General features: G+C 46.6%; 1 protein-coding gene across 8 annotated transcripts in view; it reads right to left on the reverse strand.

Moving 5' to 3' along the window:
• Positions 1-15,850, reverse strand: part of HIPK2 (homeodomain interacting protein kinase 2) — a 132,421-nt gene that overhangs the window by 13,977 nt on the left and 102,594 nt on the right. For 7 of the 8 annotated variants that reach the window (XM_068190938.1, XM_068190941.1, XM_068190940.1 and 4 more), the window contains 5 exons: positions 13,732-13,951; positions 12,091-12,212; positions 7,631-7,773; positions 7,099-7,275; positions 4,293-4,574 (listed from right to left, as the gene is read on the reverse strand). In XM_068190938.1, the coding sequence (XP_068047039.1) occupies positions 4,293-4,574; positions 7,099-7,275; positions 7,631-7,773; positions 12,091-12,212; positions 13,732-13,951 (944 nt within the window). The remainder of the gene's footprint in view (positions 1-4,292; positions 4,575-7,098; positions 7,276-7,630; positions 7,774-12,090; positions 12,213-13,731; positions 13,952-15,850) is intronic. The other variant, XM_068190937.1, reaches the window with a different exon arrangement.

The raw sequence follows: 15,850 nt of genomic DNA on the forward strand, positions 1-15,850 counted from the left end.
GAGCACACCTTATGTGCTCTCCCTCCCTGCCACAGTTCCAAGGTGCCTTTGTGCCTCTCTGTTTCATGTCTCAGCTCTTGCTTTCTCTCCACTTCTAAGCTTCAGAAATATTTAATCAAGGGAGGATTTAAATTTAAACCAGTGCAGCAGGTGAAGCTGCATGCTGGGGAGCAGTTAACCCCTACTGCATGCTACTTGCTGAGTGTGTGCTCCGACAACTGTGACTGCACTTGTACTATCAGTCAGCTGCCCTGTCCACTACACTTTCTTGCAAGAGCAAGTAGAGAAACTAAAAAGAAGTAAATTAAAAAAAATAAAAATCAATCTACTTTCTGTCTCACTCTCTTCACAGTGCTTTACAAGTAATGGTTAGACCTAGTATCTTCCATTCAGAATAAAATTACAGATGGAGTTATTATCTTGCAACACAGCACTGAAAGGCTCTTTGCCCTATGAAATCTCTCTGCGAAGTATCCGAGCTGAGAGTGTACAAGCTCATTAAACAAACAGGGTAACAAAACTGTTTCCTGTTCTTATAATGCTCTTTTTAAGCCGTTATTCCCCTACTGATCTATAGGACAAAATATCACATGTAAAACTTTGTGAGCAGCAGAAACCAGGTAAAAGCAGTTCCATTTGGCAAAAGTGTTCCCTTTTTATTTTGACCATTTCAATTTAATTTTCCTATTATTTGCTTACATTTTGAAGGAACAAAACTCTCCATTAAACCAGAAATGAGAAGTCTTCTACTTAATTAGTTAATTCCCTGGCACTTTCTTCCCTTATACAAAGGTCAAAACATTTTGCAGTTTTGAAGTTCTTCCAGATTTCATGGTGTTGAGGGTATTACTAGGAAAAAAAACTCATTGTAGTCAGCAAAAACACCTTATATTTGATAAAATGACTTTTCTAATCAGGCATTTTCCCCCTGAAAATCTCTGGCCGTCTCTCTGAGGCTGGGCCCTGCTGAACTCTAGCTGAGGTTCCTTCTCAGTGACTGTGCCTTAGGCACAGGGCTGGGGCCCAGTAGATGGCCCCCTTTGACAAGGCTCCACAAAGCAGGTCCTCCAGAGCTCATCTCACACCACCTCCCCAGCACCTCTACCCAACAGGAGCCCAGCATTTTGAGATGACTATTGATTTTATAAAGATTACACCAAGCAACACTCACCAACAGTGTAAAATGAAAAATGTGCTGTCCTGCCTTTCTGATCAGCTGGTATTTCATAAAGCCGTAACACTTCCTACCCTTCAGTAGGAAAAGGAAAATCCTACTCGCATCGCAATTTTTCAGATTTTTCTTTCACCAATAAAAACTGTGCATTCCCTGTATGAGAAAAGCTCTCTCTGCTGCTCTGATATTACAGAAAGGCTTTTCTCTCTGAGTAAATCCAAGCTGTAGGGCTCCTTTACTGCATCAGCATTATCGTATTTTAGCAACATTACCAGTACTGCTTAAACTGACTAACTGAGACTGACTAACTCTTACATTGTCAAAGGATCTACTAAGTCTCACAACCAATCTCTCTTCACTGAGGAATCAATAAAATAAACATTTTTAGTCTCATAGGGCAATTTCTAGCCCTGTAAGAACTAAAAGAAGAAGGTGCTATAGCAGATTCAGGAGCTGATTCAAAGACAGCAAAGGTAATGCGAAGTTACCACTGCTATCAATAAGATGTGATCAGACTATTACCTTTGATCTGTCAAATGCCATTTGATTTCTATATTCTAACCTAGAAAAAGCTAATGTTTCTAGGATGTGAAAAATAGCACGTTTCAAGTGATTACTTGAAATTTTCACCCCCACTCCCCAGCTATTACCCAATATGGTAATATTTGTGTATATAAGCCAGACAATGCATTCTTTGCATGGTTTCATTTTCTACTCAGATCCTGAACCTTTGGGCCCTGATTACATTAACCACATACTTCACTGTCACTCCCATTTTTCTTGGAGCCAAAAAAATAGGCAAGTAAGGAAACTTAGAGGTATTTTCCTGAATGAGACAAACTTTCAATGAGAAAGACTTCAACTTCAGCAGAGACAAAGTTCATTGGCATTAAATGCTGATACAGCTTCCTTGAGTGGAAGCTACACTCTCACTCCAGCTGAGAACCTGGTCTTACATCTACCCATGTAAAAAGGTACTGAGCAAATTGATTTTGCTCTCCTGGAGACTTAACCAAAAAATACTCATTCTGGCCATGCTGTTTTCCACCTGTGTCTCTACCTCTGATTCTCCATTTGCTCTGGTTACATCTGCAAAGGCAATTTAACTCACTCACGTCCATGCAAAATGTCTCTACGTGGCTCAGAATTTAAATCTAGCTCTTAAGCTCTGGCCTTTGTGGAATGCTGGCACCCTGGTACTCTATAGATATGCCATATGGATACAAAAGGTAGCCAGGGATCTGATCCCAGGCAGGAACGTGTCCGGAATATGCTTTAGTCATATCAAAGCCAGTTTGTTTATGTACGTCTGGCTCCCAGGACAGCTTTCCAAGCCCTTCAGCAGACCCAAATCTTTTAATACCTCAGATTCCCAACTCCATTTCCAGACATGTTCCTGAACTTTGTTCTGTCTGTATTTCTGGAGAGGTGCTGAGTAAAGAAACTAGTCAAACAGCAGAAAAGTTGAAGCAGAGGAGACAACCATTGGCTGAAGTGGCTGCAGTATCCCAACTCTTTCCTTCACCCCTCTCTGGACCAAAGAATGACATCCAGATGGTAAGTTTAAGGATTTGCACATAATGTCCCAAAGCCTGGCATCAGTACTATGAGTAAACATGCTTTAAAAGATCTCCCATGACCCTTGAGTTTTCAGCATCTCTTTTGTCTTGCCCTTCCTTTCCCAGAAGAGCCCTGGAAGTAGGGCCTCCTTATTTAAAGTCCCCCTGACTTTCACACTGGTCTTCATGCAACTCTTTCTGGAAATGTGCTTTCTTCCCCCATCTAAGCAATGAATGTTGTAGACATTTAATTTTTATTTCTTTTTTAAAGTGAAATATGTTACACTGTCCTGTGAACCACTGCAATCATGGCAAGGCTGACTTAGAGAGGCACTGAGCCCTTGCTGCCCAGTGGCATTCACTAGCACAGAGAGAGGAACAGGAAGCAGTAGTGGCTGTTGGGAAGCACGTTGAAATTCCAGCCTGGATGCCTGAATCATATGGCTTTTCTTTACAGATTTTTAGCTCCTGGAGGCCAAATGTGTCGCATCTGTTCTGTGCACATTTGCAGGCTTCACTTATCACCACACTGCAAGGATGCAGAGATACAGAGAGTTATCTCTGGTGATTAAAGGAAAATCTGCCATGGAGTGTGTTCTAAATAAGTAAAAAAAAAAAAAAAATCCTCTCTTGAAAATACTGCAAGGATAAGGTTAAAAGTTTCCTATCTCAGTTACCAATATAGAGATGGTATAATTATTCAGCTGTTTGCAAAGCTACTTCTCTACATCTTAAAAAGCAGAGCAATGTCTTGTGACTGGCATCAGATGGGAAACCTAGAGCACTTGCATGTGATGAAAGGTGCTGAAAGGACGGCCCTAGAAAATTAAGTCCTTTCTGATCCACAAGGGATGATCAGCAATGGCAGCAGTCCTGGGCCATGCTGTTCACTCAGATGAGTTAATTCTCTGAAGAGCAAACTCAGCCACCACTTTCTAGCCTCATCTGCAGAGTCAGACAGAAAGCAGTTTCTGCCACTTTTACTATAGTTCAAGGATATTTTGGCAACACAATCAAGATTGAGCAACTCTCTTGTAATATATTTATCATTATTGAGTATTTATGACAGAACCACTGTTTTTGAGAGCTTTTTAAATAAACTATGGAAGAAACATATGGAAGATGTCATTTAATGCTCTTTAGAGATGCCTGGATCACTTAGAAAGAGAAAAGGCAAATCTAAGGTCCCTTCTTTTCAAACCTTTCTATCTTTGTTTTCAACAGATGTCTAACTTACAGAGGCTCATCACCACAGGCTATCTAAAGTCTTCTTTCCCCAAAAAGGAGATAGAGAAAACTGATATTTCTTCTTACAGATGAGAGACTATGGTATGGAGAGACTACTGCACTTCTCCAAGGTAACACAGCAGATGCACAGCACAGAAGGGAGCCCCACCTGAATCTGGAGAGTCCTCAGCTAGCAATTTTCCTCACAAATCAAAGACAACCAGGCTGATGAGATGCAAACGTAGCTCCTGGAACCCTACAGCAACTCCAGCACTTCTGTGCCCCTCTCTCCTTCTCCTGCACGCAGAGAAGAGCAGAAAACTACTGCTCACCTGGTGGGCGCATGCTTCTGCTCTTCCTCTTCGTCCGTGTCGCTGCTGATGGTGATGACGCTGACGGCGGGGCTGGGGGTGTCGGGGATGACGATGGTCTGCCGCTGCCGCTCCCGCGTGCTGCTGGCGGCCACGTCGCCCCAGCCGCACGTGACCGAGGTGCTGCAGGCAGGGCTGTTGTGCACCATGGCACAGCGGGGAGGGGTGTTCTCCTTCACTCGTTTCGACCGCTGGGGAGAGCTGATGGACTGGGAGGATGAAACTTCATAGGTGGATGCATTGCTGGAAATGGGGAGAAGTGTTAGCTGGTTAAAACTCTGCATGCTTAAGTCGCCCGTTGCTGTGGTTTGTGAGTCCTGGCCTCTGATTCAGTAGCACTGATTTATGGAGTCTAGGAAAACTGCAAAACTGGCACAGTCACTTCTTCAAAGAAGACAGTGCTTTGCATGACTTATTAATATAATTGGCTGAAAAGTAGTTTCTTTTAATAAAAAATTCAAATTTGTTTTCCCTGGAAATTTCCAGATGAGAACTGCTGCCTCGCAGGAGTTTGCACTGGGAGGGTAAAGGCCAGCCACAAAGCCCAGACATACAGAACAAAGGCAGGCACAGCATGGCTGACACAGGAGGAAGAACCACCCAAATAATAATCTCTTCCTCCTGCATCCTGCATGGATGCATCATGACCAGATACTTTTTGGCCAGAAAAAACTGGAGGTAAAATTGAAATTTGTTCTGGAAAACCACAATGACTTATCAGGAAAACTGCTTCTTTAAACAGAAATTAATTGCTGTTTAAGAATCTTTTTCAATGAACAATTTCTGCTCAATACTTTATCCTCCAGGACAGTGGTGTCCCAAGTCTGAGAGCAGACAGATGGGAAGACATACACTCAGTTTCATTCCCGTGTGAAGCAGCATACAACATATATAAATCAGAAAGAAATAAACAATATATTTTTTACACAGTAGAGAAACATTCCCAGTCTTCCTACTTCAGCTTCCCTGCCTGACCAGTCAGAAAAGTGCTACTTGGATCAGGGATCCAAATACAAAACTATCAGCCAAACAGTGCAGTGTGGGTCTACAGATGGGGTTATTTACCGAAGCACACTGACTAAAGCCCATTTCACTCATTTCCCACACTTCCTTTCTTGGTCGTGTTTCTTTTTTGCTACTGCAGAACATCTGGAGATTCAAAAAAGAAGAAAACCCCAAAGTTCTGGTTTTGTTCTGCTGCAGGGCCTGGGCTGCATGTTCAGCCTGGCCGAAAGCTAACAAAAGGAATAGGTGGCATCCATCAAAAGGAAGTCACCCTGGCAGTATATCACACTACACCAACTTACACAGGCTCTTTTGCATAACAAATGGCTGCACAGTAGCATTCAAAGTGCTTTTTGAATACCAATGAGCAGAGTGGAGTACCCTCCTCTCCAAAGGAGCATGGTTCCTCATTTGGCACAAAAAGAGTCACAGTCAATGAAGCTGTAGAAACCCTTTGCTCTGAGAATGCCCCATTCCTCCTGGACACAGCCACCCCACCTTAAAGTGACAGGAGAGGGGAGGCCCTGCACAGGCACACTGGCTGCAACAGGCACTCTCTTTTGCTGGCTAGCTGGGGACAGAGCTGCCTCTCTATGTTATGAATAGACTAAGACAGCTGGAGCCCACCCAAAGTAAATCCAACATTAGAGAGCAGATAAATGGGAAGGATTTAAATAGTGGCCTCTTAACTTGAGTTGAACTGGTTGCGAACTCAGAGCCACTCTGGCACCAGTCCAGTCACCCAGGAAAACCACAAGCTCAAGTTTTTGACACTGCACAAGTGGTGACCCATTTTGGTTCTCTCTCCTGCACTGTTTTGTGTTTTTTCTCTAAAAAAAGAAGCGTGCTAGTTGCACAGCCCAGAGGACCTATTCCAGAGCAGCTGCACATACACCTTGAACAGCCTTGTTCTCAAAACAGGATTACAGTGCTGTGACAGGCACTGCAACCAACCTACCATCCGAGCTGTGCAAGAAACCCCAGACTCAGCCTTCCAGAGCCAAATGGTCCTACTGAGAGATGACAGATGCTAAGGACTGCTCTGTATGAGATATCCTTATAAAATGTTCCCTGTTTTATGCTGCCATAATTATAATAAGGCCAGGGTATAATTATGGGTACCTGTTGCTGGTGTGGACTGTTGAAGACAGGGGCTAACGACCTATGTTAGGAGCGAGAGAGCTCAGGTGGCCTAAAGCCACCCCAGTCCTCCACTCCCTGTGGCAATAAAGCTCAGAAGACTGTCATCACCCCACTGCTTTAGAAAGGGCAGATCTTGTGTGCACACATCAGGCACACGCTCCTGAAGATGCAGCCCCCTCAAGGTGCAGACGCTGCACCTCGGGAGTGCTTCTTCCAGAGGATGTGGTAAAAAAAGGTGTGGCAACTGGGCACTGCGTCACACTGACCCGAGAATACGGTTATGTTTTTAATTCATTGTGACTACAAGGCTCCAGGTAATTGCAGCAGTGTAACAAGCTGTATGAACAGGGCCTGAGCCTCCCATTTTGCATCTTCTCCAGCCACTAGCTCCCACACAAAATGATGCTCGCTGGGTATAGAACAACTCTGACTACCTCCTGGGTACCGAAGAGGTGAGGCAGTGAAGAGCCCCGTCACAGAATGTGTGATCTAATCCCTCACGGGCTGTGGAACAAAACCTGTTTTGCCCCACAGGAGTCAGCGAGCACCTCTCTTGCCAGCACGGCGGCATGGCAGGGCCGCAGTTGGAAGCAGCCGGGCTGGGAGCCCTGGCACTCACCGTGGAGCCGACTGGTGCTGCTTGCTCTTCCTGGCGGAGGCAGTGGCAGGTGGCTGGCGCATGACGTGAGCGACGCCCACGTTGACGGGCTGGGCGGCGGGCAGGGCCACGTGGCTGGCCAGCAGCGTGGGCTGCTGCATGATGGGGTTGTAGTGGCTGCCGTGGGCGTGCGTGTTCCTGAACAGCGGGGACACAGACACACGTTGAGAATTCAACCAGTGGCTGCTCGGCAGGCTCCTCCACACAGCCTCCCACCACCCTCCACCGAGGTGGCCTCTCTTCCAGGGCCTGTTGGGTTCCCAGCCTTCGCAGGACGGAGCGTTTTCCCCAGGGAACAGGCTGAAGGAGTGGTGTGGGCACAGCATTCCGCTCCAAGGGCAGGGAGCAGAGAAGTCTCCCACAGCTGTTAGACAGTGGGGTCACAGGCTGCTGCCCTTCTCCCCTCAGCCCTGTAGCCTTGCAAGAGCCCAGCCCTCATGCCTCCTCCAGCAGCTGTGGGTACTTCAGAGCGCCTCCGAGCACCCCAGTTTACCTCCAGTCTGCCAGCGGTTGGGTGCCTGCCATGGACTCCGGGATGACAGTCGCGTGTTGGACAGAAGTGTGGGTGGCCACCCCGGTCAGCTGCTGCCAGGCAGGAGGGAGCAGGATCTGCTGAGTGCCACTGGGCCACGCTTGCTGTCAGACAGAGGAAAAGCAATTCCTTAGCAAAAGGCATCGAGCCCTGAACACGAGCGATGGTCCACATTCAGCTGGGGTCCTTAATAGTGATCATGGTCATACTACACAGCTCTTACCACCTTTCAGCACAGAAGACAAACACTGTTAGGAAACCACAGTATAAGCAGGAATAGTTATAAATATAGAGAATGCAAAGCAGGGGGCGAAAAAAAAATCCTTGCCATACAAAGCAGCAACTGTGTTTTAGGTGAAACAGGGAATGGAAGGGATCAAAACTTGTTGGCATTTCAACCCGAACACCAAATTTTTTAGCATGTTCTAATTTTGACTCTCCAGATCAGCTGGGCACTATGGCTTCATTGTTAATTTCCACTTCCTACAGCCAGCTTACTTTCTCAAGTAATGCACAGCTACACATTGCATACCTGTTCTCTCCATGTGTTCTTCAACTTTTTCCCCCCCTCTTAGAGGGCAGAAAATCTCTGCCCTTTGAGTTGAGCCATCATTCTGCTATGCAATCACCCCTCCAGCTGTGCTGCCACAGGCATGACTCAGGTTGTCCTGCTCCAGTGACTCCACGCAAGTCAGATGATTGTTTTTTGGACTTGGGAAACTTCCTTAGCTACGTGCTGCCCGAATGTGGCTCTGGCAGCTTTTCGCTGCTGGGCTGAGGAACTCAGGGGTACCAGCTACAGCCCACCTCAGTCCCAATCTGCACTACTGTACTGGACCTGTGTTATCTCACTGCTCTAAGGAAGCTAAATTTGAGAGAAGGCTTCTTCTAGGCATGCATTTATCCCCTTCCCCACCCTCACAAGGATCATGTTAACTGTCCCCATGATTCCCTCCTATCCCCCAGTACTCAAATCCCAAAACAATCCACACTGCAAAAAAACATTTTTCCCAATTCTACTCCTAAGTTTGATCATCTTGTAACTTTTTGTGTTGCTGAGTTACATGAAAAGGCTGCTATAGTGAGGCCTCTCAGCAACATCTGCAAAGGATGGAGAGTCATAAGGCTCCTGAGAGCCCTTCATCTAAGGAGCCACAGCCATGGACTGGTGATGCTTGGAGCAGGTAAAGGTATGAGGCAAAGGCACAAAAAGATCAGGAAGGAAAAAAGCATTCTTATTACTTTTTTTTCTTTTTTTGCCTCAGCTTTGCTTTAAAAGAGGAGACTGAACTACTGTTGAAGTCAACCCCAGGGGACTACCTGGATTTACTTGCAGACAAACTGCTTCCTCCCTTTTCAGGAAGGGAATGGAACAAATCTAAGCTCCTTGTCTGACTGCAGTGCATAAATTTAGATGCAGTGTCAGGGCCTAGGCACAAATTCCTCACTTATTAGGTAAGGACCACTGAATCATTTAATCTGCAGATAAGACTTGTCTAGGCTGATCCACCAGCACTGTGTGGTGTGCTTACACATAGAAGGCTTGTCCTGGCAGCTGCAGCCTGTTCCCAGTCAGTGCATTACTATGAAATTTTGGTGGGGTGGTGAAGCAATGCTCTGGCCCTTGTCCTCAGGAGCTGGTGGGTCCCCTGGAGTGACCATGCTCATACTCCCTTATATAGAGCAGGAACAACTAATGGAGTAACATTTTGAAAGCTAGTGGCAGGACCTCTGTAGGAAGTGTTGTTGGGAAAGAGTTAAAAGGAGAGAAAATCAAGAATCCAGAGTGTTATTCAAGGACAGGGGACAGTTCTGGGTCACACCATGGAAGCCTGCTGGAAAACTGTGCAGCTTTGACTCTTTTGAGATCTGAAGCTGCAGTGAGCTGTGAATAAAGACAGGATCAGTCTCCTTTCACTGGTCTCTGTGCATACAGTATGTGGACCATACTTGCTTGAGAGGATGAAAAGAGACCCAGAGAAGTTACAAACAAGTTATTTTAGCCAGTGACCCTGCATCTTGCAGGCTGCTTGCTCTGCCTTGCACTGCCCAGCTCCATGGCACAGGCTGCAGACACACAGCTGCCAGATATGATGCTCAAGCTCTGTCAGTGCCTCCTGCCCTGCATCCCTCTGTCCCTCATCTGGGACAGCTGGCCCGGTACAAAATGCACAGGGAGAACTGGATGCCAGCTGCACTGGGATGCAGTAAGGCTTTACCAGCCACAGGTATCCTGAGGAGTGCAAACACAGAAACCTGTGCTGTGTGCTGGGCACGGGAGAAAGCCTGACAGCACTGCACAGTTCTGGGAGCACAAGGAACAGCATCATGCCTCATCAGTGGGACAAATAAAGCAGGGGACAGACAGAAGTGGGCTCTGGAGAGCTGCACTCTCTGCTGGGGCCAATCCCTCTCACAGTTGCAGCAGTCACACGGCCCAGGCTGAAGAGCATTAGATAAGCAGCTGTGCATGAGAGGAGCAGCTCTCTGCTGGGAGAGACACGCAGCCGCCGAGATCAGATGTGACTACAATGCATCACAAAGAAGCTGTGTTTTTCCATTCAGGAAACTGGAATTGGGTACAGATTTGTTTATCAGACCAGCTGTTCAGCCCGAACCAAGCAAGGCCCACGGACACCAGATGCCACTGGCATCAATCAGAGCGCCCTGCCATCAGAGACAGCTCGCATTTCTCATTGTACAAGACAAACAGGCACAGCAACAGGCACATCTCCTCTCTTTTATTACATCAAAAATTAAAAATCTGTGCAAGTGAGGAGTGTTTCTCAGAAACAGCTCAAATTCCCCTTTGGAAACGACAGCAAATGAAATGTCAGTAGAAAGTATGAAAGGGGATGCCCATGAAACAGGTGTTCACGTGACAGAGGCAGCACTGAAATTGGTAACCTGTGCTCAGGAGGAGCTTTACTACCAAACATTCCTCACTTGCATAGAGCCCAACAAGGCCACCATGAGAAGAAAGAAGGAGGAGATACTGAGATCTTTCAGGATCCTGCTGTCTTCGAGAGGTTTCAGATCCAACCCTCACCCCTTCAAGCCCCAAAGGACAGCACACCACAGGAGGCCTGGCAGAATGGTGGGGGCACGTAAAGCTAGCATGTAAAGTGACCTCCTTCACTCACTGCCTTAGCTGACTTCTTGCACAAACAAGAGGTGCCAGCCACTGAGCCTGCACAGACTGCTCCTTGCTTCGCCGTGGCTTTTGTTTCCCTGCCTATTAGGCTCTTCTTTCCACCAAACAAGGGAGGTGGCCCATGTCAGTTGTTACAGCAGGCTGCAGCAGAGATCGGTTTGATGTTTCAGACAGCTCTCTGACAAAGGCTCTGCTATTGGGAAGGGGCAGGGCATGCTAGCTGATGGAAATCACACAGACTGCAGGTTGCATTTTGATCTGTCTTCACCAGATAAGTGTAACTGGCAGGTGGCAAAGGAAGGCAAGAGCACCAACAGTCTTACCCCAGCAGTGCAACACACAGGTGTAAACCCTGAAGTCTGCTGGTTCCTGACTGCATATGAAAGTGCTGGCATGGTAGATCAAACAAGCCTGAGAAAGAGACGTGCCTTTGTAACTAGCTGGTCATCTTTTCCAGCTTGCACAACTTAGTTTTAAGTATGCTAGGTGGTTTTTTTAGGTTGTTTTTTTTTTTCCCTCTCTGGTATCAGTAGAGGTACCATGGTGCCAGCTCAAAAACAGCTGAGGCAGAGTCACTGAAGCCTGCACAAGGAGGAATGAACTGCTCCTCTGGTTTGAGGAGCTGGGGTACCCCTCGAGGATGTGCATGTAATCAGTAATACCCATTCCTGTTTGGCTTTTTTTTTTTTTTTTTTTTAAGAGGAGCCATGCTTTTCCTATGAGAACATTTCAGACCATTGTGCCAATAAGAACTGCTGACAAGGAGAGCTCCTTGAGTGTGGGGCCCTTGCCTCTGCCTCCTACATCTCTCTCATACCTCATGAGCAGAGGTCCTCATAAAACAGAACAGTGAAAGCTTAAAGCATGAAAGGTATTTATCAGCAGCATGCAATTCATCAGTGCAATTCCTGTCTGTAAACTACCCCCAAGATTTCGAATTCAGGAGGATGCAGGAGGTTATTATAGGTTCCTTCTCAGCAGAGGCCTGACACTGCTTTCCCTGAGGCTTTCCCACAGATTTCAGTATAAAAGCAGAAAGAAAAAGGGTTTTTCCAGTGGCTTTTGCAACTCTGACATAGTCTTTGAGCTGAACAATGAGCTGGGGGAGATTTTGACATTTCAGAGAAAGCTGCAGACCCATATACAGTTGCCCAAGTCTCCAAACTGCACCACAGAAGGCCCTCAGAGAAAGCTTCTCTCCTCAGCCTCCAAGAGCTAAACAACACAGTAAACACCTGCTGAGCTTGGTGCCTTTAGAATTCCTTACCTGTGCGAGGAGTCCTGGCTGGATCTGAAGAGGCTGGGCCCCAGGAGCCTGAGTGACAATGGGAACGGCGTTCTCCATCCGAACCGAGTACCCAGCATGCTTCGAAGGGGAGGCTTGTAACCCTGTTCCACCAGCACAGAAGGTACAGCATAAGCCACCAGCAGCATTGCCAGGAGCAGGGGCTGGCTCTCAGAGGAGCCTAAAAGTACTCGCTGATGCCCACTTAAATTGCAATGTTCAGTCCCTCTGAATAATCGGCTGTCAGAGTGCCCCTTGTGCTACCCTGGCCCAAAGATGTCCATCAAATGTTCACAAACACGATATGGGTATAAGGGTGCAGAAAATACATTTCCAAGGGCACTAAGGGATTAGCTGAGTTTGTATTTTAGGGTACCTCAAGCACATGGGAAATAATGTAGTATTACAATGTGCACAGGCAGAAAAGAGGGGAGTGAATGGCTTCTCTTCCCCATATTCTCTGGTCTAACAACAAGAAATGGTCTTTATCAACCAACACCCATTGCTATATGAGAATGATCTCTTTACACCAAAGTGGGATGGGAATCCAGAACTCCATACTCCCTCAGCCTTGAAGGGGACAGATGATTTTCTCTAGAACAGTTTCTTGGGAGTCATATTTGAAAGGCCTTAGCACACTCCAAACTCCAATCACTACTGGCTGAGCCCCACATTAGCCTAACAGAGCTGGAGGAAGCTTCCCTCTCCAGCACCTCAGTGCATGGCACAGCATGTGCTGCCTCCTCTATTTTGGAGCTATCTCAAAGCAGCAAGCTGAGGATGGTCGCTTACATACTCTACTTCTGAAGTCAAACCCTTGAGATGCATTTTAACTACACTGAAGAGGTCTAGCTAAACTTCTCTAGTTCAAAAGAGCTTTGATAATCTTGCAGAACATTTAACAAGTGCCTGGAGACTAATGCACAGACAGGCTTGTAGAAATGAAGAGCAGAAGTTGCACCAGCTGAACTGAGGTCTATTTAGACCACTTCCTACAGACACTTGGCAAGTTTTCCCAAATTGCTACAGCATGTAAAGTTAACAGAAGGACAAGTGGTTAACATTGAGCATCTCCCAAGTTGTCTGACAATAGTTCCTACCACTAGTATACACAGGCAGAGCTGTTTGCAGCAGGGTGGAGCTGAGGGAATTATCCTCATAAATGGTCATGGCATCTGTTATGGGGAAGAGCCCTCATATCCACCAGCGCCACGCTCCCTGCTGCATTACCCTCCCGAGTTCCCCTTTTAGCAATCGAGCCACTGAGAAGTGACAGTATGACCCATCACATACATATGTACTGATTTACTGGTATCATGTGGGAAAGCTTTCAAATTTACCAAAGTATGGCAGAAGAGCCTTAAACTTTGTTCAGGGCAAAGAATGACAAGTACCACATATTCTCCCCCAGCCCCTTGTCAGTATCAGCTGCCTCCAACTCAGGATGTTAGAGGTGCCTGCAAGATCCTCTGCCAAGGCAAACACTTCCATCTGCAACAACCTCGCTGCTCTGATTTACTAGGCCAGCCCTTTTTTCTGCCACATGACCCGCACTGAGGAAACTCATTTCCAACAAGAGCTGGACGAAGCAGCAGGCCAAGACCTGGTGAGGCTGTCACTTACCTTGGAAGCCTGGTGGGCAGACGATGAGGGCTTGCTGTAAGGGGTCTGGCCGGGCACAGATCTGCGCTGTTCCCGTCTGTAGGGGCATGCTCCGCTGGGCCACCGCAGCCATGGACGCCGCTGAGGGCTGGTAGAGTGCAGATTGGTAATTTAGTATGGAGACCTCGGGGTTGGCTAAGGAAATAGTGGCACTGGAGGAGGTGGGAGCCAGGTTGGTGGTCTAAAGGAATGACGGGAATTAAAACAAAAAACAAACAAAAAAATGAGGGAGATGGGTATGCTGGAAGAAGCAAAATCAAAAAAAATAATAAAGTAAAATAGTGTAAGATAAAATAAAAACCAAGACAAAACAGCAAACAAGGGGTAGAACAGGACACTGAGGAGTAAAGAGACAAGGGCAGTGCTGGGGGGAAGGATCACAATCTGCCTGAGTGTGCCACGGCCGTGCCATGCCACGGGACCCCTGGCCACACGGCACTGCTTGAACTTCTCAGAGACACAGCACATTCCCTGCAGCAGGACTGCAGCCCCATTTCTCACCCAACTTGCTCTGATTTGTGAATGATGAAGATGGGCTCAGAAAGTGTTGCTATCCACAAATCACACTGTTCACTCATCATGTATGTAGCTCTAGAAGCTGCTCATATTTCTTAGGTAAAATAGACTCAGCACCTCCATGCCCTGTGAATTCTCATCCTGAGAAGGAAAATCCATCCTGGCCTTTCCTCTTAGATACCTTGTATCTAAGATGGCACATGCCCCTTGAATTATGTTTGAAATTTGAAGTAATCAGAAGGCATAACAGGAGGTAATGCTAATACTTGCGAAGTCCAAACTGCACTTAAATTGTCTTTAAAATCTCTTAGAGCAGGAACTCCAGTAGGGGATGTTTCAAAGCCAAAAAAATCAGCCCAGAGTTCTGCAAAAATCTAGAAATCTGAAGACTTTTTTTCTTTTTTAAAATTTGGACTGAGTCTAACTGTTGCAAGCAACTAAACAGCTCTGCCACTGCTCTAAATATATGTTCTTAACATGCATGCTAGGGAGCCAGACACTACCAGACCAGAGCCCATCCTTCCCCTCTGTCCAAACATGCCAGCAACACTGCTGGAGACTGGTCAGACAACACTTTCTCATGGTGAATGTACGAACCCAGGAGAAGGCTTTGATCAGGAGAGAGCAGACCAAGCATTTTGCACTGCCCTGGCTGCCACTGGACGTACATTGCACTGCCACAGCCACAGCCAAGAAGGATGTGACAACAAAATATTCCTTCTCCTGATCCCCCCTCAGTGCAGGGGCTGTGAAGTGCAATCTGCTCTCCTGTGCAACACTCTGAGCAGCAACCACAGCAGCTCCCATACTCGTAATCTCAGAAGCCATAACTGGAAGGAGGCAATCCCCAGACATTTTGCAGAGATGGGTAACAAAAGAAAGCCAAGACAAGTGGTATGTTGAAGAGAATTGTGAAAGGCTTAGAGCTTGTTCAAATTAAAACACCCTTCCTGGAAATATTTCTGCCAATTCTTCTAGGAACATTGGGCATACCGGTTCTGCTCAGAACACACACCCATTATGAGAATTCAGAAATGATCATGGATCTCCCCAGCCAAGAGCTGAACTTAATGTCAAATGAAATGTGAGGAAATGAAAGCAAGTCTGCCTTTCCTACAAGTAACTGTGGTACAAACAGTGTCTCTGCCCTGCAGCTGGGACCTAGGGGAGCATGTAGCGTGCATTTCTTTAGTCAGCATCTCAGAAACAGCCTAGAAAGGGAACCGGTGTTTGCAACTAGTACCCTCTCACACCAAGTCATGACCTATCTCTGTCTGTGCCTGCCTGAATTGTTTTAAAAGGCCTTCTGTGATCACACGTATCAAGACCTGAGTCAAGAAGTCTGGTTTTCTCACTGACACAGGAGCATCTTGCACGTCTGCAGACTCCTTTAGCTCCCTTGCTTTCCAAACACCATTTCCGCAATGCCACCTGCAATCTCTAGAGTGAATCATGAGCAGCCTGTTCCCAAAAGGCTTCAAAGCAGCAGTTATTTCTTGAGCTTCAGTCTCCTAGAGTGCTCTTCCTGGGAGTTTCCTTTCACTGCCGTAATACAGTACCACAG

Source organism: Anomalospiza imberbis, chromosome 5 (genome assembly GCF_031753505.1).
Source record: "Anomalospiza imberbis isolate Cuckoo-Finch-1a 21T00152 chromosome 5, ASM3175350v1, whole genome shotgun sequence".
Classification (NCBI taxonomy): Eukaryota; Metazoa; Chordata; class Aves; order Passeriformes; family Viduidae; genus Anomalospiza; species Anomalospiza imberbis.